Raw genomic sequence first — 27,072 nt, 5'->3', positions numbered from 1 at the left:
AAACCATGGTGTGGGCATTGAGCTTGGTAGCTCTTGAATCTCTCCCAGGCTTCACTGAAACCTTCCAAGCCCTTCTGTTGAAAGCTGGAGATCTCGTTTCTCAGCTTAGCAGTTCTTGAAGTAGAGAAGAACTTCTCCAAGAATGCTTTCTTGCAGTCATCCCAAGTGGTAATGGAGTCGCTGGGTAGAGACTTCTCCCACTGACGTGCCTTATCCCCCAAAGAGAAAGGGAATAGCTTGAGCTTTAAGGCATCTTCGGACACACCATTGGTCTTTGACAACCCACAGTAGCTGTCGAACCTGTCCAAGTGATCAAATGGATCCTCTAGAGCCAAGCCATGATACTTGTTGTTCTCAATCACATTGAGGAGTCCTGATTTGATCTCAAAGTTGTTGGCTGCTACAGCTGGTGCTCGGATTCCCAATCTATGACCATGAATGTTGGGGCGGTCGTAAGTGCCAATGGGTCGAGCTGCTCGCTGTTGGTTTTGAGGTATGTCTCCCATATCAGTATCCAATCTCTGCAAGTGAGCCTGTTGCTCTTCTTCTCTTCTCTTTCTAGCACACTCTCTCTCTAAAGCTCTGATATCTGCAGCTCTTGGAACTAGGTTTGATGGACCCCTGCTCCTCAAGTGCATACACCTGTAGATTAAATGGAGGTGAAGAAGAATCAGTAACAAAAGAAAATAAAAATGACTTAGTCTCAAGCAAGTGACTAAATCTCAATGTTTAAATCTACTCAGAATTTGGCAACGGCGCCAATTTGATGTTAGGAGTTTTCAAGGCTCCTAAGACAAATGTTGTAGTATAAATGATTGTCGAACCAGTTCTGAGGGATATCAAAGCACCGAGAATGCAAGTACTCACTTAATCTAAGTGCAACCAATGATTTAGATGGGTTTTAAGCTATGACTAAAACTAAAAAGCAATGACAGAATGATACTTTCTTAACTAAGGGAAAAGAGAACTCATGGGCATAGGGATTAGACCTTGGGTGATCAAGTATCGAACTAAGGATGGCAAATGATCAATCAAACTATCAACCTTAAGCCTAGACACAATTCTAAGCAAGCTCTATGTCTAGATGAATGCTCATTTGCTAACATATCTCAAACATCAAATGTCTTTGGTTGAATAATATGAAAGCAATCATTAATAACAAGTCTATTAGCTATCTTAGCATCTTTAACAACAAATGTCTTTGGCAAAGTATACTAAAAGCCTAGGAGAGTTGTCTCGGGCATTTCATCGAACACCTTTCGGGTGAGAAATGCCTAAGGATCAACTTTTGAGTGGCCAACTCAGAAGATGCATTATGATTACTCTACTAGCAAGGAAATATGAATGATCTACACTAAAACATCCTAGCTCTAACCTAATCACCCTTAATCTCCCTAACCCATGAATTCAAAAGGTGATTACTCACTAATCTCCATGATTCCTCTTAAACCCATATTGGATTTCAGATTAATCATGTAGAGAAATAGATAAGAAATCAACAAGAACACAAGAACATAACAATCAAAATCCAAGAGATGAACTTCTCCAGAGAGTTTTTGTGTATTTCTCAATAGATCAAAAGATAATCTGCCTGGTGGCTACAAAAGATGTTTAAAACATAGGTTTTCCAAGTGCAAAACGTCCAAAATAAATTGCAAAAAGGTCCCTGAGAAATCATGATTTTCGGCAGCAAAATAACGCGGAGCGACTTGCAGGTGTCGCTCCGGGAAGTCGCTCCAGGGCCGATTTTTGGTGTCTCCGGGCGAGAGGTCGCGAGCGACTTTGGTGTGTCGCTCCAACGGGTCGCTCTGGATCGGGAGCGACCTTGGTAGGTCGCTCTGAGAGGTCGCTCCAGGCTTCGCTTCGTGTCGTCTCGCCATAGAGACGCGAGCGACCTCGGGGTGTCGCTTTGGGAGGTCGCTCCGAGAGGGGTGTGAGATGCGAGCGACCTCGGGGCGTCGCTCTGGGCAAGTCGCTCTGGGGGGTTCTTTGGAGCGAGCTCATGACGTCGCTGCGGAACCTCGCTCCCATGCTCTGCTCGTCCAATGATCACCTATTTCACGTCCTTTAAGCTCCAAATGCATCCAAATGTCCCCAAGAACTCCATGTGGCACTCCAACACCTAATAAGGACAATGAATGCAAAATGCAACCTAGACATGGCTAAATCCTAATCTACATGATGAAAATGCTCATGGATGAATGGATAAAACAATGCAAATATGCAAGATATCACCGTGTAAATTATTCAACAGACGACTGAAATATAAGTCGTCCACACCCTAAACATAACCCCTAAACTTATTTATCTAATTAAACACTTCATAAAATCAAATCAAACTTGAAAAGTGTTTACTATACACAGAAATAAACACATATTGGTGAAAACTAATTTTTGAAAAAAACATTTTAGTTTTCCAAGATCTAATCCTAACAATACATACAATACTACAACATATGTTTGCCAAACTCCTAAACCAAAGAATATAATGATACACTACTTCCACTCATCTATCTTCAAAACAAATCAATTTTATCATATCTTAATTTATATCACTTAAAACTGTTTATAATTACTTGATTTTTATTTTTCACGCATCAAAATATTTTTTACAAGATTTATAAATTATTTTTAAAATAAGCTGGTACCAGACGACTGAAACTTCAGTCGTCTGGACGATTTCCAACAATTCAGACGACTCAGACGATTTACTGGGGCTATATTCGTAAAAATGGCTTCTGTTTTTTTGTTTGGTCACAAGGGGCTGAGCTGTAATTTCACTAGGCTTTTAGGTTAGTTTTGCATTTGATTCAAGTTTGGGTATAGGTTTGGGATTAAAATCAAGTTGTGGGTTAGTTTTGGCAAAAACCCCTTCTAATTAACCCTACGTTATATAACCCTACATTTTTATGTTAATATACACTAACCACTACGTTAGGACAACCCTACGTTATATAAATATATATAAATTAAAAAAATTTAACATATAAGAAAAAAATACAGAAAAATGTTACATATTTATAGAAACATAAAAATAAAAAATTTTAAACCAACAGTATACTCACATATCAAGATCTAGAACAAACAAATATGATTACAAAGAACCCAATGTATGACAGATCAACTTTTAAATTGGCATTATTTTATAAAATAGAATTTGATTAAAATTTATACACAAATATAGTTACGAATAAAAAATAAATATAATTACAAAGAAAAAAATATGAAAATTAAATTTCTAAAAAAAATTAAAAAATACAAATATAAAAATTAATTTTTTATAAAAATGTAAAACAAATTAAATTCTTAAAAAAACAGATCAGAATCTAGTTTATTTTAAAGTCACAGATCCAATGGATTCGGATACCCAAATTATTAAAACTATTTATTTATTAAAATAAAAAGGTAATCACTGATTTCAGTTACGATAGATTTCAATGTACTTTTTTTCATAGAAAACAAGAGTAAACCAAATCATAGTGTTTTTACAATAGAATTCAATCGCATGTCTCTCTCTATCTGGGCCTGTCAATATATTTTCTTGGAGTGTTTTTGGTCCTTTTCGTCCCAGGTGAGTTTGTTTAGGCAGAGTACTTATTCAACACGGCCAAGTTGATTCACTTTACCCGTCGCATCAGGGACCATGAATCAGTTGAGAGGCCGAGAGGAACATCAATTCTAGCTTCCGAAGCTTTTCCTCATCCAAAGGAGAAAGCAAGAACTCATTGTCGCTTTCCAAGGTAATGATCTTTTTTTTTTGCGTGTGAATATTGTGGTTTTCAATGTTTAAGGTGTGTGATTGCTTCTTGGTTTTATGCAGGGCTGGATAAATAAACCGAACCTGAAAACTCGAACATATAAACATAAATCCGAACCGAGTGACATAAATACCGAATAGATTTTATTTTATGTTATTTCGGGTTATGGGTTTTACCCGAAACGAACCCAAACTCAAATGGATATTCGATAGAACCCGAAAATTCAAAATTCCAAAAAATAATTTGTACTAAATATAATCTCAATTCCTAATATGTATCAAAAGTACACTAAATTATTATTAAACATCTCAAATAATTATCTAGTACATGATTAATTAACTCAAATACTAAGTGTAATATATATTTTGGTATTTGGTTAATATTCATGTTTTTATATTTTGGCAATTGCATTTGAAATTCAGTCATGAATAAGTTTGCTTCTCAAGCTTAAACAATGTTTTAAGAAAAGTTTAAATAGTGTTTCTTAAGCTTATAGAGTTGTTAGTTGTTAATTTTTATTTGTTTACGTTTCATTATGTATGTATGATTTTCGTTCGTAAAAGGCTTTGGTTTGTCAAGCTATATCTGATGTTGTTACATATAATTCAAAGGAGAGTTTCATATGGTTGACAAACGAGCCTCCCAAAGTTATTTTCAAAGAAAATAATCTCGTTTGAGGAAGGCATGTACAAATCAATAGTTTTTGAACTGATAACCCGATTAATATCCAAAACTGAAACTATATCGGATTCAACCGGATCTTGGATATATAACTAAACCCGAACTGAACCCGAACCGAACCGACTAAACATGAAGTCTGGGATTTTATTACATTTGCTTTGAAATGCTTTAGTTGCTCTTTAAGGCAGTAACCCGATATCAACCATCTCACGAGGACAGCGTCAAGTGATGAATCACTTGGGGTTATCTGTGCACTTTGATGAGAGAAAGCTCAGCAGAAAGTCCACACCTAGCAAGAACATGAAGTAGCAGAATAAAAAAACTTGGGTCAAGCGCTAAACTATATTCAGTATGTAACAAAAAGATGTTGGTTGGGAGAAGTTGATTTGATTAGATCTTTGTTCAGAGAGAGCCATTATTTTGAGCTTGCCGATGAAGTGTGCGCCATACATTGCCTCCTATTACTTCACCAGAAAAACTACTTTGTATAAAGTGCATTTGATTACTTTTAAAGATCTTTTTTTTTAAATACCCTTTGTGCTTTGTATTCTCAGCTTTATCCAAGAAGTTCCTTGGAATATGAAAACCTGGTGGTGATGAGGAGAGAGAGAGAGAGTCGAGTACGTGAAGCAACTGGAAATGTTGTGTGCAGAGACAGACAGTACCTTGGCCTGAGATATTGTTGCAACATACATAATTTTGTGAAGCATCCATTCAATGAGGCTGCAGAAGTTGAGGCACTTGAAATGTTTGAACTCCTATTTTTTTTTTCTTTTTAAAGGGATAGACGTGAAGTGAAACACTCCACGTTTCTCCTTACCAACCAACACTTATCTTATTAGATTTTTTTTTTGTGGTCTTGTATGGCTGGGAAGGCTGGAGAATTTTACGCTACATTAGCGACATTACCCTACAAAGAATTCCATTAAAATCCATCATCGTATGAATTAAAAAAATATATTTACCAATAAAATCGTTCATACTTTGAAAAAAGTGCAGTAAAATGCTGATGTTCGCAATTCCATTAAAATACAATTCATATCTCCATCCCATAAAACGAAGCAAAGCCTCCGATGATTTTGATAACAGCTTCCCCTTTCCCCACTCCTTGCTCTCACCTCGTCCTCCTCCGCCATTTACATCTTCCTCCTCCTCCTCCTCTTCGCCATGAATCAACTATTCATCGGAGCAAAATTTCCCGTTTCCGAAGACGCGTCTCCGCTGTCTCCTCCTCCTCCTCTTTGCTGCCGCAACCACCTCGTCCGGATAAGGCGTCGGAGCTGAGGGCTCTTTGGAAGCGATTCTGGAAAGTCGCTGCGCCTTACTGGTTTTCGGAGGATAAAGACCAGGCCAGGCTGCGGCTCGCCGCCGTCTTCGCTCTAACTCTGGCCACAACCGGAATCAGCGTCGGATTCAATTTCCTCGGCCGTGATTTCTACAATGCTCTCTCCAGTAACGTTTTTTCCTCTTCTTCAAACTCTCCTATTAGATCATGTATATATCGGTTAAGTATTATACCGGTTGGTTTAGCTTCCTTGAACCAGTGTAATATATATACCAGACTGATGTAACAAACTTTAGCTAAGAAAGCTTTAAGCTTTGAATGTTACGAACCGCTCTATCCCGAACCGCAGTTAACAGTAACAAAAATCTGTACATATACTATATATTTATACGTTTTTATAACTGTTAAAACCATACCGCAATTAAACCGCTCGTCCCACACCGCTCAAACCGCAGTTACCATTCGGAGTGTTAATTGAAAACATTCAATATATCTCCTCTTAACTTAACGTTTCTTTCTCTCTTTCCTTCAAAGACAAGGACCAAGAGCAGTTCACCAAGCAGTTGCTTTATTATCTCTGTGGCTTCGCCGGAGGCATCCCGGTGAGCTGGCTGAAACCCCCTTTTTCTTTTGTTTTAAATAAAGCTGACATATACATTTTTTTTTGCAGTTCTTTGTGCTGAGAGATTATGCGAAAGAGACACTATCACTGAGATGGAGGTCTTGGATGACCAAACACTACCTCCAGCGCTATTTGAAAGACCAAACCTTCTACAAGATTCAGTCCCAGTCCATGATCGACAATCCTGATCAGCGCATTGTTGACGACCTCAGCTCCTTCACTTCTACAGCCTTGTCTTTCTCCCTCACGCTCTTCAGCGCCACCATCGACCTCATCTCCTTTAGCAACATCCTCTTCACAATTTACCCTCCGCTCTTTCTCCTTCTCTTGGTCTACTCCCTTGGCGGAACTGCCATCAGTGTCTTTCTCGGCAAGGTATATTGCTTGCTTGCTTGCTGCAGTATTAAACTAATTCCATTTTGACATTAGTTTAATTTCCCTTTCTCAGGGACTAGTGAATCTCAACTTTATGCAAGAGAAGAAAGAGGCTGACTTTCGTTACAACCTTGTCCGCGTCAGGGAAAATGCTGAGTCGATTGCTTTCTACGGAGGCGAGCAGAATGAGATGCAGCTTCTACTCGAGCGTTTCAGAAGCGCTTTTGATAATTTAACTGTAACCTTTACCACCCTTGATTCTCTTATCCCTTAGCTTGGTTTGTTCATTCGTTTAACGTGCTGCAGGAATTGCTGATAGCATCTAGGAACCTAGAGTTCTTCACGGATGGGTACCGCTACCTCATTCAGATTCTTCCAGCTGCTCTTGTTGCCCCAATGTTTTTCTCTGGCAAAATTGAGTTTGGTGTTATTAACCAGTCTGTCTCTGCATTCAATCACATCCTTGGAGACTTCTCCCTCGTTGTTTATCAGTTTCAAGCTATCAGCGCTTTCTCTGCTGTCATTGACCGACTTGGTAATAACACTCATTTTTGCATTTCTTGTACGTACCTTTTACGCATCTAACCATATCAAAGACTTGTTTACAACTCAGGTGAATTTGATGATCTTTTGGATAACAACATCACCTCTCACACCATGGACGAGATTGAGCTGACGTATCAGAGTGCGGAGAGGTCTTCTTTGCTAGTAGATTCCAATGGTTCTTCAGTCCAGTCTCGACCTGAGAACCAAAAGCTTCTGGAGATCGAGGAGCTCACTCTTCAGACACCAACGAATGGAACCACATTACTTCACAACTTGACTGCTTATATATATGACAAGGATCATCTACTGGTTAAGTTTTCACTTTTTTGACTTGACTATTTCTGGTTTCAAGCATAGATGCTAAAATAAGGTAGGTATTAAATGGCATATTTGAACAGATAATGGGTCCTAGTGGGAGTGGTAAAACTTCTCTCCTAAGAGCAATGGCTGGTCTTTGGAGGTCAGGGAAAGGAAGAATCACCTTCTACCTCAATCCTCAAACTCTGGAAAATTCAGTTAAAACAAGTCCGGGTGACGTTTTATTCCTTCCACAAAGGCCTTATATGGTTCTAGGAACTCTGCGTCAGCAATTGCTTTATCCTGCCTGGACTACTACTACTATGGATGGGGGCAGTGAAAGAGACGATGGAATGGATGAGCTTAAGAAGCCAACAACAGATGATCTGATGCGGACGCTAAAGAATGTTCGTCTTGGACATATAGTGGATCGCTTTGGTGGTCTTGATTCGTTTCATGAGTGGTCCAGTGTGCTCTCACTTGGTGAGCAGCAGCGCCTTGCCTTTGCACGGTTATTATTGTGTCAGCCGAAGCTAGCTCTCCTTGATGAATCCACTAGTGCTTTGGATGAAGCTAACGAGGTACTTACTAGGTGCTTTCTCCTCTCATTTTTAGAAGAACATCTTGTATGTAACAGTGCCAATTCATTTCTCATGATGATGCGTAGGCACACCTCTACCAGCAAATTCAGTCAGCTGGGATTACATACATAAGCATTGGCCATCGGCAGACGTTAACCAAGTTCCATAACAAGATCTTACACATCTCAACGGCAGACCCGAAGAGCATAGAACGGAACTGGAGAATAACAGAGGACGTGAATGCCAGAGAAGATTCTTTGTTGAATCAATAAGAGGTGCGGAGTGAAAGCCTCTCAAAACCTGATTAATTATTGTTTACATAAGAGACAGAGAAGAACCTGAAACATGCTTTGTCCTGAAAGAGACATCGTCTGAAACACCCTTTTTGTACATACAAATTACAACAGTTATAAAATCTTAGTGTAAAATGGTAAAATTGTTTTGTTAGATTGATGTTTATCTCTTCTATATATTCACCAAAACTTGGATAAACAAACCACACACGGATGATACAAATTACGGGGGCTGGAATATTTATCCAAATATATTTTCTCCTACCTCTGCTCTTGTCACTCTTACACTAAAAGATTTATGATGCAAACGTGGATCACTCCTTGTATGACGGCCAAACTTTCCATCTGTCGTAAGAAAAACACATGCATTCGTGAACAAACGATAGATCTAAAAAATCAAGTCTGTGAGTAACCATAATTAATCATTATATACAAATGAATGCAACTATTAATCCAAGAAACGGGTCTGTGATAGACACCACACAAAATTTGAAACAGACAACCCTCTTCTCCTCTCTGGAACTATAATCTTATAATGTAGGAGTAGGAAAGCCACTTAAAATTATGTCTCATTAGTGCAAGTGTACTCACTTGAGTCTTTGTAAATCTCTATTTAATAACAATATTCCAGAATGTTTATGCACCCACATAAGAATTTTTTTATTAAAAAATCACCATTAGCGGATGTAAATTTTTATAGAAGAATCTTTCATGGTTCCGGAAGAAAAACTAACTTTGGCAGGGGAAACATGACTTTGAACACTGAGAACTTTATGCTTTCCAGATGTTGCCTCACCTAAAAAGTGTGACATAAGGTAGACATTGTGCTTAGAAGTTGCCCAAACCAAAGTCCTACTATACAATACAAAAAAACGAGTTTTGTTAGATGTCCACATAGAAGTTTTTTAGTACATCAAGAATCCATTTCTTTATAACTTATGCGGACAGTAGTAGCAATTTGTACATCTTCATTATGACATACATATACATTTTGAAAAAATTTGAATGACAAGAAAAAATAGAAATGCGTCGATGATAACCTTGAAATGAAGGATGCTTAATTTAACAGATCTGAAATTTCACCAGGAATCATAAAAAGACGGTCCCTTTTTGTGTGACCATGTAATCCCTGATGCGGATGAGCTAATGATGCATGAAGTTGTTTACTTGAACAAAGAAAATGTCATTCCAAGTAAATACGAAGCAAACACTGGTGAAGAAAATATGTGGTATCTCGATAACGGAGCTAACAATCACATGACTGGAGATCGACGATATTTCACCAAAATCAACGAGTCTATTACATAAAATTCGGAGGCGATTCTCGTATAGAAATTAAAGGAAAGGGATCTATTAAATTCAACAAGGGGAACCAAAGACAATGTGTGATGCGTACTGTATTCCTGATTTGAAAAGCAACATCATTAGCCTTGGACAACCTACTGAAGTGGGATGTGATATAAGACTGAAAGGATAATGCTTGACCATGCATGACCATGATGGAAAGCTACTTCTCAAGGCAAAGAGATCGAAAAACATAGTGTATAAGGTTAGTATGGGAAAAAGACACTGTGTGCGTACTTTCGACCTCAAGTAGTGATTCAAGCAGATGGAATGCAAGTTAGGACACTTAAACCTCAAGACGATCAAATCCAGTGTACAAAGAGAACTAGTTCTTGGAATCCCACACATTAACTTCGATAAAAAGGTCTGCGGCTCATGCTTACTTGGAAAGAAAACATGACAAGCAACCTCGTACCGAGTTGACAAGATATTTGAACTGATTCATGGCGACCTCTGTGGTCCGATAACACTAAGCCCGGTCCCTGGAAACAAGTATATCTTTGTTTTTATTGGTGATCATTCAAGTATATGTGGACGATTCTTGGGAAATAAAAAAAGCGATGCTTTCAAGAAATTCAAATCATTGGTAGAACAAGACTCAGGAAAAAGAATACAAACTTTCAGAACAGATAAATGAGGGGAGTTTTGTATCACATAAATTCAACGAGTTTTGTGAGTCCTCAGGGATAAAACGATATCTCAAAACCCCGTATACTACAACAGAACGGAGTTGTTGAAAGACGTAACATGACTCTTATGGAGATTACTTGGAGTATCCTAAAGCATATACATGTGGCAAATTTTCTATGGGAGAGGCGATAAGGCATTCAATGTATCTCTTAAACATAATTGCTATAATATCAGTCAAGGATAGAACCCCGTATGAAGTCTTTCGAGACAAGAAACCGAACATTAAAACAAGAAACCAAGCTTTAGTTCAAAAGATGTTCAAAAGAGCTATCAGTTTAACGAAAGAAGATAGAAGAGAATCTCATACTTGTTAAAGTCTACATCGATGACTTGTTTATTACGGGAACAAGTGTTAAACTAATTCACGAGTTCAAGAAGGAAATGTCAACAAAGATTGAGATGAGTGATCTGATAAAACTAACATACTATCTTGGATTGAAGTGATTCAACATCAAGGAGGAATCACATTGAACCAAGGAAACTATGCGTTAAAGATCTTAGAAGAAGCTGGAATGAAGGATTGCAATATGACTCACACACCTATGGGAATCTAGACTTAAGCTATCGAAATCCAAGAAAGAAAAAGAAATTGATGCAACAACATACAAAAGGAAAGTGGGATGTCTTCGTAATCTACTTCACACTCAACCGGATTTAACCCAATTTTGTCAGGGTGCTAAGCCGATATATGCAAGACCGTAAGGAATCTCATGACGTAGCGATAAAGAAGTGTTTGAGATATATATATATATATACGTCTATGTAATTTATTGTAGGGCTGGAAATTATTACCCGGGATTTGGATCAGATCCGAGATCTGTTGCAAAAATAGGATATTCGGGGTGACTAGATCTGGATCTAGATAGTAAAATTTTGAATCCGGTAAAATCGGATTTGTATCTGGATATCATGATTTTTAAATCCAAATCCGGATTCAAAACTTTAAATTTATTAAGTTTTTGATATTTAGTATTTATTTTTAATTTGTTAATGTTTATACATAAGATAAGTTTATTATATTATATTTGAATATAAATTTTAAAATATTATAAATATATTTTATAAAAATTGTATAAATATTTAGTTTTGTAATATTTAGACAGATATCCGAAACACGGATATTCAGAGACCACAAATCCATATACAAATATTAAAGTCACAGATTCGACGGATCTGGATGATATCAGTCCCACCCTCAATTTGTTGGTGTTGGTTACATAATTTTAATAGATTCTAGAATTGGTTACGATTTCAGTGTTATTAAATTATTAGTTTTAGTTATAATCAAATTATCCATCATACTATTAACTGAAAACAATTTTAAATCAATACATTATAATTTGATTGACTGAAAATATGACATGGCTAAGACGATGTGTATTAATGAGTCAAATGTAATTCAATTTTGATTGTAACCTATTTCATAAACAAATAAACTTATCAGTAAATACTAAAAAATAGTCAAATCAATAGACTGTTATTATATATAAATATAATCATTATTATCACAAATTTATTGACAAACAATTTTATGTTAAGATATGAATATACATAATTTTATTATATTATTAAAGTATACATATAAAATGTTATCATATTATAAGAATATATATATGATAACATATCAAAGCTATATGAACTATACATTTTCATGTCAAAATATTTAAACATAACTTTATATCATATAACTAATCATATTTCAAATTTTATATACGATATATATCAGATTCGGAAGTTATACTTTTACTATTTTATCAATGTTAATATGATGTTTGTACTTTGTAGCATTCCTTATATGGACATTTTGTTTATACGTAAGTAACAATGGAAAAATGTATTGGTCTTGGTCCAGGTCCAGCCAAGACACTTGGATGGAGAACCCTAAAGCATACAAACATTCAAGAAATCGTAGGCATCTAAATTAGATGAGAAGAATGGTAAAATAGGTAAAGGACTAAAAAAAATTTAAAAGTTATACATATACTTGTTTCTCATTCACTATAAGAACATACTAACTTTCCATCTCAAAAACAGAAAACAGCATATCGTCACGAAACTAATCCTATAGGGATAAAAGACAGACACTCTAATGAGTGATAGAAACTAAACCAATGGATATGACTTGAAACAATCATTAGGGCATTAAAAGTGAACAAGGAGAAGCAGCAATGAATTGTTTCTCATTCATTAGAAAATGTTATTTCCACTTCTGGATTAAATATGGAATTGTTCCATTGAAATGGTTGTCACTTATATGCATGTTTAAAGTACAAAAAAATAATCATAATCACAGTGTCTACAAGATTAGAAATACATAACGTGTTTAAATGAAGATTGTAACAAGTTTATTAAGCTGATCAGTTTTTAAAATGAAGATGGAATCTTCCCAGTGAACTTGTTTGAGCTACGATAGCTACCAAAAGTAAGCGATTATTAACATTATATCAAAGAATTTTCAAAAAAATTGAGAAACTCAGACTTCGATATAGATGTTCATATAGTCGTTGAAGGTCCGATAAACTCCCGAGCTTTGGATATAATGACTCAGAAAGTTAATTTTTCAAAGACATTATAACTATAGACCATGAAAGAAAAACTCTACTGAAGATAACATGGGACAAAAGCTGCAACAAAATCTAAGGAATTAACTAAAAATAAAAGCATAATCAATTTTCTCCTAAATTTTTTATCATATTTCCCGATGTCATTAAGATAGTTCCTTAAGAACATTTTGTTCTTGTGTGATTGCAAATAAACTCAAATCACTAAACCAACAGTTTCACGGAAAAATTAAATCGAATAAAATCAAAATTAGTTCAATCAAAATAGATTGAAGAAGCTTTACTCACAATCTTTCTAGAGAAGTAATGTTTCCAATCTCTTTGGAGATTATACCAGCTAACCTGTTTCCCATAACTATATTGCATTTGGAGAAACGAAATCAAACATAATACATAAATATGCACAAAAATGACTTTTTACTGAATTTTTGCTCTTTTTTTACTTAATTTTTTTAAATGACTTGTTTACTTACATTTGGAAAGAAGTAAGACTCCCAGTTCTGCCGGTATTCACCCATATAAGAAGTTTCTGGCTAGATTACTGCAAATTAGGAGTATAATTTTGAATTACTTTGGAAATGGTATAAAATTATATTTGTGATTTGATTTAATTATAGCTCTTGGAGTAAATGAAAACCAACAAGCTCCTCTGGAAGAGAACCATGGCGATCATGTGTCTTGAGAACTCTATACTGAGTCCAAGATTCCATGTCATCAACAATATTACACAATATTATTATTTTAAAGAGAAAAAACTCACATTCATGTAACAGATGTTGTAATGTATTGTTGACAAAAGTACAATTGCAACTCGAAAAATCTTCAGAACCGTTTAAGGCATTTGGATTTTTCCATCCACCCTATGTTGATGTTGTGTTGCATGATCGACACTGAAGTTCCAGTTCGTCTTCTTCATTGTCTTGTCAATAACCCTGAATACATCAACTCTTTTGTCGTCACATTAGTCTAAAGAAGATAAACACATCAAATATGCAACAATGTGTTTATACAAGAGAAATAGTTGGATTATATAAATAATACACATTTTAATTTGGACCAAAAGTGTGGGTGTGGGATCAACTTTGTATGATGTTTATCTTGAGAATAAAATGAAAGAGAGAAACTGAAATAGATAAAATGAGGAAAATAAAAGTTTCTTGAGTGAGAGAGAGAGAGAGATTGGTGACAAAATAAATCAATGCATTTTTTAATTATAAAATATAAAGTATAGCATCTTCTTTTTTTTTAAAATCAAAAGTATAGCATCTTCATATTTTATATATTATAATATATTTACCTAAATCAATATATTACACTATTGTATTATAAAGTCGCAATTGAACAAATTAAGCAAGTTCAAATTGACCAGTCTCTATGATGCAATTGGAGCTTATCTGCATAAAAGATCAATTTATTTATATAATTTTATATATAAGCATACATATGATTTATAAGTTATATATATATATATATATGTAGTAGCCATACAGATTATATGTCATTTATATGTTATATCTAAATTTTAACATAGGAGAAAACAGCCAAATTAAACTCAACTTCCATTTAAACCATTTTAATATTCAACTTTTAAAATCTGTCCATTTTAAATTTTAACTTTTGTTGACCAAGTCGTTTTAGATACCCATAAAAGCCGTCTTGTCAACAAGCATACAATCCTACATTGCATCACAATGCTAATACTGTCTAATTCAACAAGCTAACAATTCAGCGGTAATTGAAGCATTGGAAAGGTTAGATTTCTCAAATTCAACGGTATTTAAGATGTATAGACTATATGTCAAGAGTATGCATGTTCAATCCGGATTTCGGTCTAGTTTAGGTTCATTTTCTTATTTTTTTGGCATTTGGTTTATATAAAATAACTACCATATTGGATCTATATCTAATTTGGTTCGGTTCAGTTTATATACCATCGGTCTTTGGTTTATTCTGTTTTATACCAAAAAACCATATAACTATATTTATCTTGATGATAAATTAGTTTATATGATTAAAAATCAGAATTATTAAAACATAAATATATATTCTTTACTCTAACTTTAAATATAATATTTTCGGTTTTATCCCCTATATATTAAAATAAAAACATTAAAACTTTGAATGATGTCACATGTCATTACTAAAATGATTTTTAGAATCCTGAGAAAAGAAGGTTGGTTCATCTAAACATATACTATACTTTTAATTAAACTAATTATAAAATTAATTATTAATTTATAACAATTACTTATTTCCTTAAGTAAAAACTATAAAATTATCTAATATGATTAAAATATATATGACAATTAAATGTACATGGATTTATTTATCATAAAATGATTATAAATAAATATCATTAATTTTTTTTATGTATGTGTTCATACCAATTTAATTATATACATAATAGTTATTGAATTCTCAATTACTCAATATATATTTATTATTTTATAGTATGTAATATTATAAATAAATAAAATATGTAAGACTATATATATATATATATATATATAACTAGGAGTTTTCCTGCGCCATTCGCAGATATAAAATATTTAAAAAGGTTATATATAAATAAAATAATTTATTTTTATATTTTACTTTTATTAGTTTAAAAATAAAATCATAATGTAATTATTTTTAGCTTGATTTATTCAAGTTTACTTTGACCTTTTAATTTTGCATTATTTAACTTTTGATAAAAATAATTGAAATTTATAAAGTTACTTTATTATATTATTCTTTATTTAATTACTATTTTAAATATGTCTATTTGTAAATATATAAATTATTTCTAATAATAAATACTTTAAATAAAAATAACTTATATACGTTGGTAAAATATATTTTAAACTACACTTATTTTAATAATAAAAATATGATTCATATATTAATGTGAAATTTTAATATTCGCAATTATTATTTATATATAAAAACATATTATTTTAATAGATATAGAAATGTTATTAGGTATCATAAAATCTTACCAAAATAAATATTTACTGAGAAAAAATATTTTTGATATAAAATTTATTAGTTATTACTATATTATGAAACTTTTCCAAAAATATAAATCCGTATATAGAAAATCATCATTATTGTATTTAAAAAATCTTACAAAAAACATAAATCTAAATATAGTAAATTTTACATGTCACAATTAGATTTATGCCATGTCATATTTCTTTTAAGCCATGTCATCATTTTTTTGTGAAAGTTAATGTAGTGATGACACATATACAAATCACTTCTCAAATATAGTCTAGGGGATGCTCATTCCCCGGAAAGTGCGGATTTTAAACCTAGTTTAATATTTAAAATAAAAATAAGACAATAGTAATATCATAATATTATTATATAAATATATTTTAGCACAAATATTTAATAATAAAATAAAAATCAAGTTTTATTTAATTTGATGAAAATGAGAAAAATAAAACAACCTCTGAACTTAAAACAAAAAAAACAAATTATGAATATCATAGCTTTAATTATGAATATAATATTAATAAAATAAATATGCATATATTATTAATTATTATAAAATTTACATATAAGTATACTAATATATTTTAACTAATCGGTTTTTTCAGTTTATTTGGTTGGATCAATTTATATACCAAACCATATCCATGTACTGCGGTTTCTTAAAAATATCATCTATTTAGTTTATTCGGTACTAGCAAATCTAAATCCATTTCTCTATTTCGGTTTGGTTCAGTTAAATTGGTTCGGTTTTACCATATTGAACACCCGTAAGTAGGGCTGTTCAATATGGTAAAACCAAACCGTACTGAACCGAACCAAACCGAAATAGACAATATGGTTTGGTTTTAGTATATACTATATAAACCGAATTGATCTAATTTTATAAAAACCGTAGGATTTGGATATGGTTTGGTATATAACCGATTAAACCGAATAAACCAAACAAAACCGATTAAAAGTAGAAACATGTAAATATGTATCTATTTTATAACAATACATGAAAATCTATATGTTACATAAGTTAAATTTGTGTTAATAACTATTACTATAATTTTATAGTAATAAAGAACCTTAATTTGTAAAACACTTGAACTATAATTAAGTAACAATACATCGCAATTCAGACATCTTATTTTCTAAGTCTTCTTTTGATATTTTTGATTTATTTTAGTTTTCACTAAATTAATATGAAGATTATAAATTTGATGGACAATAATTAATGAAAAATTTTCAATTGAAAAAGCATGACTTTAATGAACACTAAATATGGAAGAGTGAAAAACTTTTCTTTCATGTTTCTGTTTTATTTCATATTTTTATTTTCAAAATTTCAAGCTTTGATTTTAGTTATAGATTTGATTATTTTATTTGATGGTAGAAGAATTTTTACTTTTTTGTTCATTTATTTGAACATGTAATATATTTTTAATAAATGACGGTGTTGACAATATGACTCTAAAATTCATATAATATGATCTCAAACTAAATAATTATGTTTTTTGGTATAAAACCGAATAAACCAAAAACCGACGGTATATAAACTGAACCGAACTGAAGTAAATATGGATTTAGAATGGTAGTTATATTTTACTAACTGAAATACCGAAAACTGAAAAAAACCGAACTTAAACCGAACCTAAACCGAACCGATATCCGGATTGAACACCCCTACCCGTAAGAGTAACCAAATGGATCAAGGTACTTTTTATTTCAAACAGAAAAAAAAAATTATGATTTCTGGAATTTTTTTTATTATTTATGGGATTATGGCTCCCCAAACTGTTTCAAACATTCATAGAAGTCCCATATATATGGTTCACTTATTATCATCATCTCGATTGAAACCATCACTCGACCGCCATAACCTCCCTCACGCCGGCGAATGCTATCGGAAACTTTGGCTGTTTATTAGGGAAAAACAAACCGAAGTTCTTCTCGATCTCAGGATTCTTCTGATTCTCATCAAACATGGCGAACAAATACATCTCCACACCTCTCCCAGGTCTCTTTGGCGTCCCTCTGTTCTCTCTCACACGTGCCGCCAGGTTCGTGTAATACGCTCGCGCGTTATCAAAACTCGCAGCGTTTCCGCCGTTTGAAGGCCATCCGCTCTCGGAAACGACGACGGGAAGAGATCCACCACCTGAACGTTCTACGGCAGAGTAAACGACGTCGAGCAAGGCGTCGAATAGGTTTTGGTAGCCGCGAGATCCGTCCCAGACTATGACGTTAGGAGAGGTGAAGAGAGCGTAGGAGAGGGAGATGTCTCGTGGGTTGCCGATGTAGCTGAAATAAGGGTAGATGTTGGCCAGTAACACCGAGTTCGTGCTCGTCAAGAACCTGATTAGTCAAAGAGTTAAACATACGAGTTTTATTGGGGAAAATGAACACTCGGGTTTGAGAATTTATAAACCCAAGTCGAACCAAATACACTTCTTGGTATGGCTGGTTTATTTGGGTCAATTGAACTTTTGTGAAATTAGGTTAATTACTCCAGTAAAAAATTGCAAAATATTAATTTGAGTGATAATCCATCTATTTCCAGTTAAAATATTTTTAAATCTTTCACTCTTCAAAAATTATTAAATGTTATAATAAATGTATTATTTTCTATGCAACTATTTTAAAATATCAAATCCATAGTAATTAAATAAATTCATTTAACTTTCAAAAATTTACAGTTATACTAGCTAATAAACTGCGAAATATTATATATATATATATATATATATATATGTATATTAGAAAGAAATTTTAAAAACATTTATTTTATAGAAACTGTAGGAATAGTTATTGTAAAAAAGAAAACTAATGCACTACAGTATTTAAATAAGTAAAAACGTACTATAAATTTATAACATGTTATTTAGAGGAACAAAGGTTTGGATTAGATATTTTGTAACAAAAAGTTATAGCTATCACTATCTAGTAGACAAGTACGTAAGCTAAAACTGATTAAAAAAACAATTGCATGAACTTACCCGATGATGGGATCGATATACCACCTAATGTCACCACGAAACTCTCCAGCGGAAGGAGGGAAAGAGTTTCCAATCAAAGTCATATCAACCGCTGTAGACACTTTGATCCTATCTTGAAGATTCGCTCCTCTTAGCGCATCGTAAACGTTACGCATCGCAGGGAGCACATCGCCGCCGCCGTTGGACGGTACAACTTCGTTACCGACGGCGATGTACTTGAAGTTAACGGCGGGATAATGGTTAAGAACGTTGTTTTGGAGCCACGCTCTAGCTGAGGAAGGGTTAGTGAGTGAACGGAGATCGGAGTTGGGGACGCCGACGAGGACCTCGATGCCGGTGTTTTTAAGAGCGTTTAAAGCTTCTTGGTTAGGGTCGTAGAGACGGACTCTTCTGATGTTGTTCTGTCTGAAGAGAGCGATGGTGTCTGGTTTAGACGGAAGGTTGTTCCCCATCATTCCATAACATACACCTACTGGTTCTCCACCTGGTTTCATCATTCAAATTAAAACATTAATGAGCCATGTTGTTAATTAAGTTTATATACCATAATTAGTAATGATAATATAATAGCCATGTAGAAAGAGAGAGAGATAGATACTTGTTGGAGCGAGGATGGTTGCGAAGAGAGCAAGAAGAAGATACAGTGGGATCATTGGTGACATATCGAATTTGATGTGTAAGTCTATTGATAATGTGGGTTATCGATAACTCATTGTCTAATTGGGTTTATGCTTAAGCTTTTATATGCAAAATTTGGTGCGTATACTTGAGTTTGTTTATTTATTTTATAATTAAGAATATGGATACGTTCGTATAAATTGTGTATTATGTAGAGTTGAGTGAGAATAAAAACTTTACTGTTTATTAAATCAAATTTAAAGTCATTAGTCGGGTCAAGTAATTGAGTACGTAAGGTCGGCTCGAGTGTAAGTACAAGATGAATGTATGTAAAAATGAGAAGATCATATCGAAAAATGGGTAGAGAAATGTCCCTTTCCAAATCGAGAAAGTAGATAGGAGATTGCTTATGTTTTCCAACACTGTTAATGTATTTTTCTGTCTTTACGTATACAAAATTTGATTTTATTCGACTCCAGGTGTATTTAATCAAATATTTAGTAATAATATTAAACGAATGACGAGAAACAAATTCGATTAAGCACGTAAGAGATTTTGAATGACTATTAACTTTTTTTTCTTTTTAAGAGATTTTGGGTTTGAACATTCGGTAGAACTAAACTCTATACAAGTTAAACTTTTATTTGTAGAGTGAATCCTTTCCAATGGAATTATTCATGTGATCTCTCAAATATCTACTAGATATAAACAACGTCACCAACAACAAATAAAGACATTTGAAGTTTGTCTTACGTGCAAGTTGCAACAACTTGTAACTTGTGAAATTAAGATAAGCTCTTATTCAGTGTCAATGGTTCAAGTATAATTCCACTCATGAGGTTATTACTGATTATTTGACCTTTGTGGTGGTCCAATTTGATTTTTTTTCTAAGGCATTGTTAATTTTCTTATTTGATTACATATTTAAGAAGAAGGAATATGCTTTGTCAAGTTGAGTTTGAGATAATGTCATCACTTCAACTGTGGATATTATAATTTGAAAGCAAACAGCAGCCCACGCGAAACTTTCAATCATCTTGTAGAGACTCCAGTTTCTATACCTAACCATCCATAATCGTGTATACAATGATTCGTTTGAAACATAAACTTCAATAAAAATAAATTTGTTGACAATTTCAACATACATAAATTCAATACGGTAACGTAGGTTTTATCATTAATAAATAATTATATCGAGAAGAGTATACTCATCAACTTTTTATGATATCACACAGCAGCCGGCGGCTAAAACGATATGACAATTTTCAGTTTCCACGTATTCAAACCCATATAGACAAGGACGAGTTTTTTGAACGGGCCCCTCAGAAATCAGCAAATTCATAATTAGACTAGATAAAACTAAAATGATCATAAAAGACCCTAAAAATTCAAGAACTCGATAACATCTCCCACAGTTTTCATATTAGCCAACAGAAAACTCCAAATTGAACGTATGAAAGACGTAAAAGGGGAAGTCAATAACACATTACACAGTAAGCTACTACAAAGTTTCCTATTCTCTCCAACGATGGCCACAATTGGGGTTGCAGCAAACGAAGAACAGAGTCATTCCTTCTTCGCCTCTAGCAGTAGCCTGCAAATTCAATCACACACATGAGCTATATAAAAAGTTAAAAACAGAACAGGTAGATACGGTGGTCTACAAGTAGCATAAGCAAATGAGAAAGAGCTTAAGAAATTTTTTAAAAAAAGATAAAAGCATATTTGGAGGATAAATAAACCTGGAAGAAGACAGCTTCGCCGTGTTGACACTTGGCGCAGCGGACAGCCTTGGTGCGGGGAAGAGTGGGGTCAGAAGCGACGTCGGATAGGATCTGCGTTTGTTCACTTACTGAATGATGAACCTCGTTTCTGTACACACAGTTGTTATCCGCCGCTTCCTGCCAACAATAACAATAACCATCGAATGACACAAGAGGATGCTATAATGAGTGAAATCAATTCAAAACTCAAACCAAGAAGAGTTATAATTCGAGTGGCCATTAGACTCATCATCTAAGTGTAACACGAAAGGTTCAAGGCTGCTGGATGATGCATCACGTTAACATAGAAAATCAATCACGCCATATAGTTCCAAACGCTTGACACTTAACAGCAGCAAATCCAGCATTAAGCTAAGTTTCAATACATAGAAAGAGGATCATCTCATGTTGTTAAGTTAAAATGGAGTCACTACCTTTAATCGCTTAAGAGATTCTAAAAACTAGTTGCATTTGTTCAGAATGTCTCAAACAACTCTTAACTGATATAAGCATTGATCTAAAATCAAAGGACAACGAGAGCTGGATTGTGGATCTAAAACTCGTTAATTTTTTCCTTTCCTCGGTTTAATTTCAAGTTCTAAGCTTCGATTCTTAACCGTATAAGCCATAGCTCTGTCTCAAAAGCACATTAGAGACACGAGACCCTAGTTTTGTTTCATAGCACATAAAACACATAGCTTCGTTTCAAAGCAAATGGAACCCTAGTTTGATCAAAGAAAGCAATGTATGTACCTGATGATCACAGTTACGGCAAGCGTAGAGGAGTATCGATTGCTCCTTGTCTTCCTTTGGGTATAAGATGTTATTACTGCCAATTTCCATAAAGAACAAAACACACAAAATCAAAACGATGGGGAAAAAGATTGAAGCTTTACTCGAATTGACAAACACATACGAAAACCCATCAATGCTAAACTTCAGACGGAACTTAAGTGCAAGTACCGAAACAGATTCAGACAAAACTAATGAGATGAAAACCCAAAACTTACACACAAAAAAACAAAAAAAGAGCAAAGAAGAGGGTTCGGTTTTACCATTCGCGACAAAACTTCATTGTACTCATCTTCGCTGGATCTCTTCAGCTCACTGATTTTCACACACAGTCTCTCTCTCTCGAGTGTTCTTTGGCGGGATCGTTCAGAGTAGAGAAGGTCAAGCCAAGCAGCTGCTCTCTAGAATCTAGTAAAAGCTCTGTATTGTTGGGGATTAACGCAGTCGGTGTCCTTAAAAGCCCATGGGCCAGCCCATTTACAAGGTTTACTGTTTTGACTTTTTTAACTTTAGTTTTTATTTGTTCCTCTTGAAATATTTTATTAATCAACAAAAAATATTATAGAATGATAAATAAAATAAAAAATAAAGTTTCACCAAACAGTTAAAGGAATGTTGAGTAGATTTATTATGTAGTGCTTTAATTAAATAAACCATTACCTTATTTATTTCTATAATTAATACTATATATTTGAATTCTTATAACTAAAAATAATTTATTTTTATGCAAAACATGTATATAGTGAATACAATTTTATTTATGGTGTTTATCAATAGCATTAAATTTTTTGTAGTATAGATATATGAAAATAAATCAATAAGAATTATAAGAAAACATGTTTTCTAATATTTTTATTAGGTTATTTTTAATAATTATTGCTATATAATAATAATATAAAATAGTTATATTAAATATTTTATAATTTATATATGTCATTCTGCAAGACTTATTCAATCACAAAATTTTCAGTTTTTCAATTTTTATTTTTCATTCTGCAACTTTATTTTGTTTTCAATCATTCCATCGTTATCCAATGTTTGATAACTTATGTGGTCGACAAATAGATAAAAGGAAAAAGGACCACACGAAATAAATTTGACTCTTTCTTCATTGAAGAGTAATGTACCTTTTCAACAGTAACCACCACATGCATATTACCATGCACCTTATATCATTCTGTAATAATTTGTACATACATCTACAATATTTTTAATAACTATTTTGTCCCCATGAAATAAATAACCATAATGTTCACAAAACCAATTATCTTGGTGACCAAAATAGAAAACAAACTTCCTAAAGATTCCAAGTATTGAATTGGTCCGACTCTGAACTACTCCCGACTCTTTAGTGTACACTGCACACCGACACATCTTTCTCTCTGTGTAGAAGCAACATTTGTGATTTTCTCTTCATTAATTCATTACAATGTCAAACTCTTTTGTTCCTTATATTCGTAAATCATATTACATGAATATGTAATCATCTGCATCATTTTGTATATGTTACATTTTCTTATACAAACACACGAACATTAATTTACATACATATATGAATGATTACTAGTGCATCATCCGTAATTGGGTTGTTGTAGTGCACATGCAGCCATGAACTCATACATATATAGTAGGTGTGTTATGTAATATGTACCATGTATGCATGTGTCTATACATGATTAATTGTTTCTATAAATATGGACACACATAGATACTAGCTTTCTAAAACAGTACAAATTCCACTGAATGTTAATACTCAAGAAGAAAGTGGAGAGAGATCATATAACGATGAAGAATCTCTTTAACTTGTTCCTTATTATGCTTCTCGTTTCTATGCCAATTCTCTCACTCGCTGCCAACTTCAGCGAGACTTGTGAAGACGGAAGTGGAGAACCCGGTTCAGGTTTCGGTATAGGGTTCGGCATAGTTCTAGAATTCGGGTTATACCGGAATAGCTGCCCTGAAGCCGAGTCTATCGTCTACTCATGGGTCGAAACCGCGGTTTTACAGGATCCAAGAATGGCTGCTTCTCTTCTTCGTCTTCATTTCCACGACTGTTTTGTCAATGCAAGTCCTCTCATCTTATATTTTGTTTTAATTATCTTGGTTAAATAGCTAATACAAACCATTAAACCGGATGAAATCCAAATCAATAATGGTTAAGTAGAGGAGAAGTTTAAACCGGGATGTGTTTTGTATTACATTACAGGGATGTGATGCTTCGGTCTTGTTGGATGACACAGAAGGATTGGTCGGTGAAAAAACTGCACCTCCGAACCTCAATTCTCTACGAGGATTCGAAGTGATAGATTCGATAAAGGCTGATCTTGAAAGTGTATGTCCAGAGACTGTCTCATGCGCAGACATTCTTGCCATGGCTGCTAGAGATTCAGTCGTTGTGGTAAATACTTTCTTCATTTTTTTCTAATTATAATAAGAGAGACCTTATAAATCTATAAACCGGTTATCATTAAAAAATTTAAACCGGGTTTTTGAAGTCGGGTGGACCAAGCTGGGACGTCGAAGTAGGAAGAATAGACGGTCGAACCGCGAGTAAACAAGCAGCAACGACTAGCTTACCATCACCAAACTCAACCGTACCAACTCTCATCTCTATCTTTCAGAAACTCGGTCTTTCGCAAACCGACATGGTCGCTCTTTCCGGTACAGTATTCTTCCTTTTCTCTTACCTAAGCTAACCGGTTTGTCATAAACCGAAGATAATCATACTTAACCGATGTAAACCAGGTGGGCATACACTGGGAAAGGCAAAGTGCACTTCATTTACAGCTCGGTTACAGCCACTACAAACTGGACAACCAGCTAACCACGGAGACAATCTTGAGTTCCTTGAGTCACTACAACAACTGTGCTCGGCAGTGGACACTTCTGTAGCAATCACTCAGCTTGACTTGGTGACACCGTCAACATTTGACAACCAGTACTATGTTAACCTTCTCTCGGGTGAGGGATTGCTTCCATCAGACCAAGCTTTGGCGGTTCAGGACCCAGGAACAAGGGAGATTGTTGAGACCTATGCAGCCGACCAGTCAGTATTTTTCGAAGATTTTAAGAATGCTATGGTTAAGATGGGAGGGATAACCGGTGGTAGTGAGGGGGAGGTTAGAAAGAATTGTAGAGCCATTAACTAAAATAAAAGGATAGAACCAATTATGTTCATGATCAGACTTGATGATATCTTATATATATATATAAATTAAAGAAGTCTGCATAGGACTTTGGTTTATATAAGAATCTATGGAAGAAATGAACACACATAAACAATTAAATCTATACATTTGTTTGTCCTCGATGAAAGTATGCATATACTGCGAAGTGGGTGAGTCAAAGAGTAGAAAAGATAAAAACAACAAAATTACATAGACATAGACATTGACTTGACGAATTTGATGTTGCTAGTTGCAACATAAAAAACATGTTGACATGGCACTAAACATTAAATAACGTGGTATAAGTAGATTGAGCTGAAGCCACACGACCAAGACAAACCTATAAGATTCACTAAATGAAGATATAAAAAGGGAAGAAGTTTATGGTTAGCAATCCATAAGAAAAACGCGAAGATAAACTTTCTCAATTTAGAGCGTAAAGATTACTTTAGAATGGAGAAGGAAAACACACATAGGTACATGAATGTGTCTAGTTATACTACACACTATAAATCCAAGGTCCCAAGCAAAAAAAGAAAGTTATTTTAGGTTGTGTAATTCCTAGCAAAAGTGTTGTAAACATCTTATAGATTTTTAATAAAAGGAAAACTGAGTGCACTAAGAGCTTTTTAGGAATCTTGTATTGAATTAAAATGTGTTTTCAATTGGTATTAGAGCGGGCATTTGAACCTTTAAAGATTTGAGGAACCTACTGATAGATAGCTCGTTATATGAGCGTTGTTCATAGAACCCTAATTCAAAAAGACAACAAATCATTGGAAAATGAAGACGAGAGTTTTATAAGAGAAATTAACAAGGATGCTTGGACCTGCGACAAAAAGGCAAAGACTATATATATATTATGGCTAAAGACAAGTCAATCTGGACTGACGATGAAAATCATTTGGCAAAATACAATGCAAAATTTTTCTACCATCTTATATGATGTTAGCAAAAATCAGTCCGTAAACATCCAGTATTGAGAGTTTGCTAAAACAGTATGGGGCCGGTAAGTTAAAAGAAAAACCCTTCTTGGTGCTGTTCAACTTCATCAAAACATTTAAAATTGAGTGTGCAGCATTGGCGTTGGAGCAGTTTTGGTCCAAGAAGAAAAATTGCTTGTATTTTTAGTAAAAGGCTGTGGAACTTCTTGTAGCAAAGAGCAATGGAAACATGACATCACTATTTTTTTGTTATATCGAATCAACTCTAAGAAAACAAACAGTGTATTAGTCATATTTCATTGTTATATAAATTATTTAGGTTGTATATGCATTATTAACTTATGATATTATTGCAATTACCTTTATAAAACTTTGTTATTTTAATATTCTATTGAATTTTTTTTGTTTTTATGTTGGTTTGAAACCCATAAATTTTATAATTGTACCGTAATTTTGATTTATCGAATATCTATCTTATTAAAACTGAAGTACAAAATGAGATTGTTTGGAAACATGTATATGAGTTTAAAAAATAAGAGTGTTTGGTAACATGGATTGTAGTCTTTTAAAAAAATATTACTTTTGTTTGGAAATGAAAATAGTAGTATTAAGCAAAAAAGCAATGGACTTATGTTATTAAGAAAAATTAAAAGTCCATCATATTCTAAGAAACTATCTATTTGGGTCAGTTTTAAAATGAGTCAAATCATTTAAACTTTTTTTTTTAAACTAACCATAAAACAAAATTTAAACTTTATATACATATTTCAAATCAAAATAATAATTTAAAAT

At 33.7% G+C, this 27,072-nt stretch overlaps 4 protein-coding genes, 1 long non-coding RNA gene and 1 other non-coding gene across 6 annotated transcripts; 3 read left to right on the top strand and 3 right to left on the bottom strand.

Annotated features, from left to right (window-relative positions):
* Nucleotides 1–107, top strand: LOC125579507. The gene has a single exon (XR_007317573.1). It is a non-coding gene; the product is annotated as a small nucleolar RNA R71 (small nucleolar RNA).
* A 4,252-nt stretch (nt 108–4,359) lies between these two features.
* LOC106446544 lies at nt 4,360–5,192 on the bottom strand. Its single transcript, XR_007329666.1, has 2 exons — nt 5,105–5,192; nt 4,360–5,026 (listed from the first exon to the last, which is right to left on the bottom strand). It is a non-coding gene; the product is annotated as an uncharacterized LOC106446544 (long non-coding RNA).
* On the top strand, nt 5,025–8,592 carry LOC106446534 (ABC transporter D family member 2, chloroplastic). Its single transcript, XM_013888308.3, has 8 exons — nt 5,025–5,891; nt 6,259–6,326; nt 6,395–6,721; nt 6,795–6,959; nt 7,028–7,256; nt 7,335–7,576; nt 7,666–8,145; nt 8,232–8,592. The coding sequence occupies exons 1-8, from the start codon at nt 5,513–5,515 to the stop codon at nt 8,415–8,417; spliced, it is 2,076 nt and encodes a 691-aa protein (XP_013743762.2). The 5' UTR covers nt 5,025–5,512; the 3' UTR covers nt 8,418–8,592.
* A 9,112-nt stretch (nt 8,593–17,704) lies between these two features.
* Nucleotides 17,705–19,802, bottom strand: LOC106360818 (probable glucan endo-1,3-beta-glucosidase At4g16260). The gene is made up of 3 exons (XM_048770141.1): nt 19,595–19,802; nt 18,997–19,480; nt 17,705–18,355 (listed from the first exon to the last, which is right to left on the bottom strand). Exons 1-3 carry the CDS (start codon nt 19,656–19,658, stop codon nt 17,863–17,865), a joined length of 1,041 nt encoding a protein of 346 aa, XP_048626098.1. The 5' UTR covers nt 19,659–19,802; the 3' UTR covers nt 17,705–17,862.
* A 1,141-nt stretch (nt 19,803–20,943) lies between these two features.
* On the bottom strand, nt 20,944–22,647 carry LOC125593482 (DNA-directed RNA polymerases II, IV and V subunit 9B). Its single transcript, XM_048770185.1, has 4 exons — nt 22,433–22,647; nt 22,131–22,206; nt 21,357–21,515; nt 20,944–21,208 (listed from the first exon to the last, which is right to left on the bottom strand). The coding sequence occupies exons 1-4, from the start codon at nt 22,459–22,461 to the stop codon at nt 21,128–21,130; spliced, it is 345 nt and encodes a 114-aa protein (XP_048626142.1). The 5' UTR covers nt 22,462–22,647; the 3' UTR covers nt 20,944–21,127.
* Nucleotides 22,648–23,878: 1,231 nt separating this feature from the next.
* Nucleotides 23,879–25,476, top strand: LOC106376204 (peroxidase 40). The gene is made up of 4 exons (XM_022718394.2): nt 23,879–24,233; nt 24,376–24,567; nt 24,665–24,830; nt 24,915–25,476. Exons 1-4 carry the CDS (start codon nt 23,913–23,915, stop codon nt 25,316–25,318), a joined length of 1,083 nt encoding a protein of 360 aa, XP_022574115.2. The 5' UTR covers nt 23,879–23,912; the 3' UTR covers nt 25,319–25,476.
* The last annotated feature ends 1,596 nt before the right edge of the window (nt 25,477–27,072 follow it).

This window comes from Brassica napus, chromosome A1 (genome assembly GCF_020379485.1).
Source record: "Brassica napus cultivar Da-Ae chromosome A1, Da-Ae, whole genome shotgun sequence".
NCBI lineage: Eukaryota > Viridiplantae > Streptophyta > Magnoliopsida > Brassicales > Brassicaceae > Brassica > Brassica napus.
The sequence above is the reverse complement of the archived record's forward strand: the minus strand, read 5'-3'. Positions and strand labels throughout refer to the sequence as shown.

Excerpts from the sequence above, each read along its gene's own strand:
- LOC106446534 (XM_013888308.3), top strand. The coding sequence starts at position 5,513 with ATGATTTTGATAACAGCTTCCCCTTTCCCCACTCCTTGCTCTCACCTC. Across the intron at positions 6,722-6,794 it reads TCAGTGTCTTTCTCGGCAAG|GGACTAGTGAATCTCAACTT; the intron begins GTATATTGCTTG and ends TCCCTTTCTCAG. Across the intron at positions 6,960-7,027 it reads GCGCTTTTGATAATTTAACT|GAATTGCTGATAGCATCTAG; the intron begins GTAACCTTTACC and ends AACGTGCTGCAG.
- LOC106360818 (XM_048770141.1), bottom strand. The coding sequence starts at position 19,658 with ATGTCACCAATGATCCCACTGTATCTTCTTCTTGCTCTCTTCGCAACC. Across the intron at positions 19,481-19,594 it reads AACCATCCTCGCTCCAACAA|GTGGAGAACCAGTAGGTGTA; the intron begins GTATCTATCTCT and ends TGATGAAACCAG. Across the intron at positions 18,356-18,996 it reads TATATCGATCCCATCATCGG|GTTCTTGACGAGCACGAACT; the intron begins GTAAGTTCATGC and ends TTGACTAATCAG.
- LOC125593482 (XM_048770185.1), bottom strand. The coding sequence starts at position 22,461 with ATGAGTACAATGAAGTTTTGTCGCGAATG. Across the intron at positions 21,516-22,130 it reads GCCGTAACTGTGATCATCAG|GAAGCGGCGGATAACAACTG; the intron begins GTACATACATTG and ends TATTGTTGGCAG. Across the intron at positions 21,209-21,356 it reads GCGAAGCTGTCTTCTTCCAG|GCTACTGCTAGAGGCGAAGA; the intron begins GTTTATTTATCC and ends TTGAATTTGCAG.
- LOC106376204 (XM_022718394.2), top strand. The coding sequence starts at position 23,913 with ATGTTAATACTCAAGAAGAAAGTGGAGAGAGATCATATAACGATGAAG. Across the intron at positions 24,568-24,664 it reads CTAGAGATTCAGTCGTTGTG|TCGGGTGGACCAAGCTGGGA; the intron begins GTAAATACTTTC and ends GGGTTTTTGAAG. Across the intron at positions 24,831-24,914 it reads CGACATGGTCGCTCTTTCCG|GTGGGCATACACTGGGAAAG; the intron begins GTACAGTATTCT and ends GATGTAAACCAG.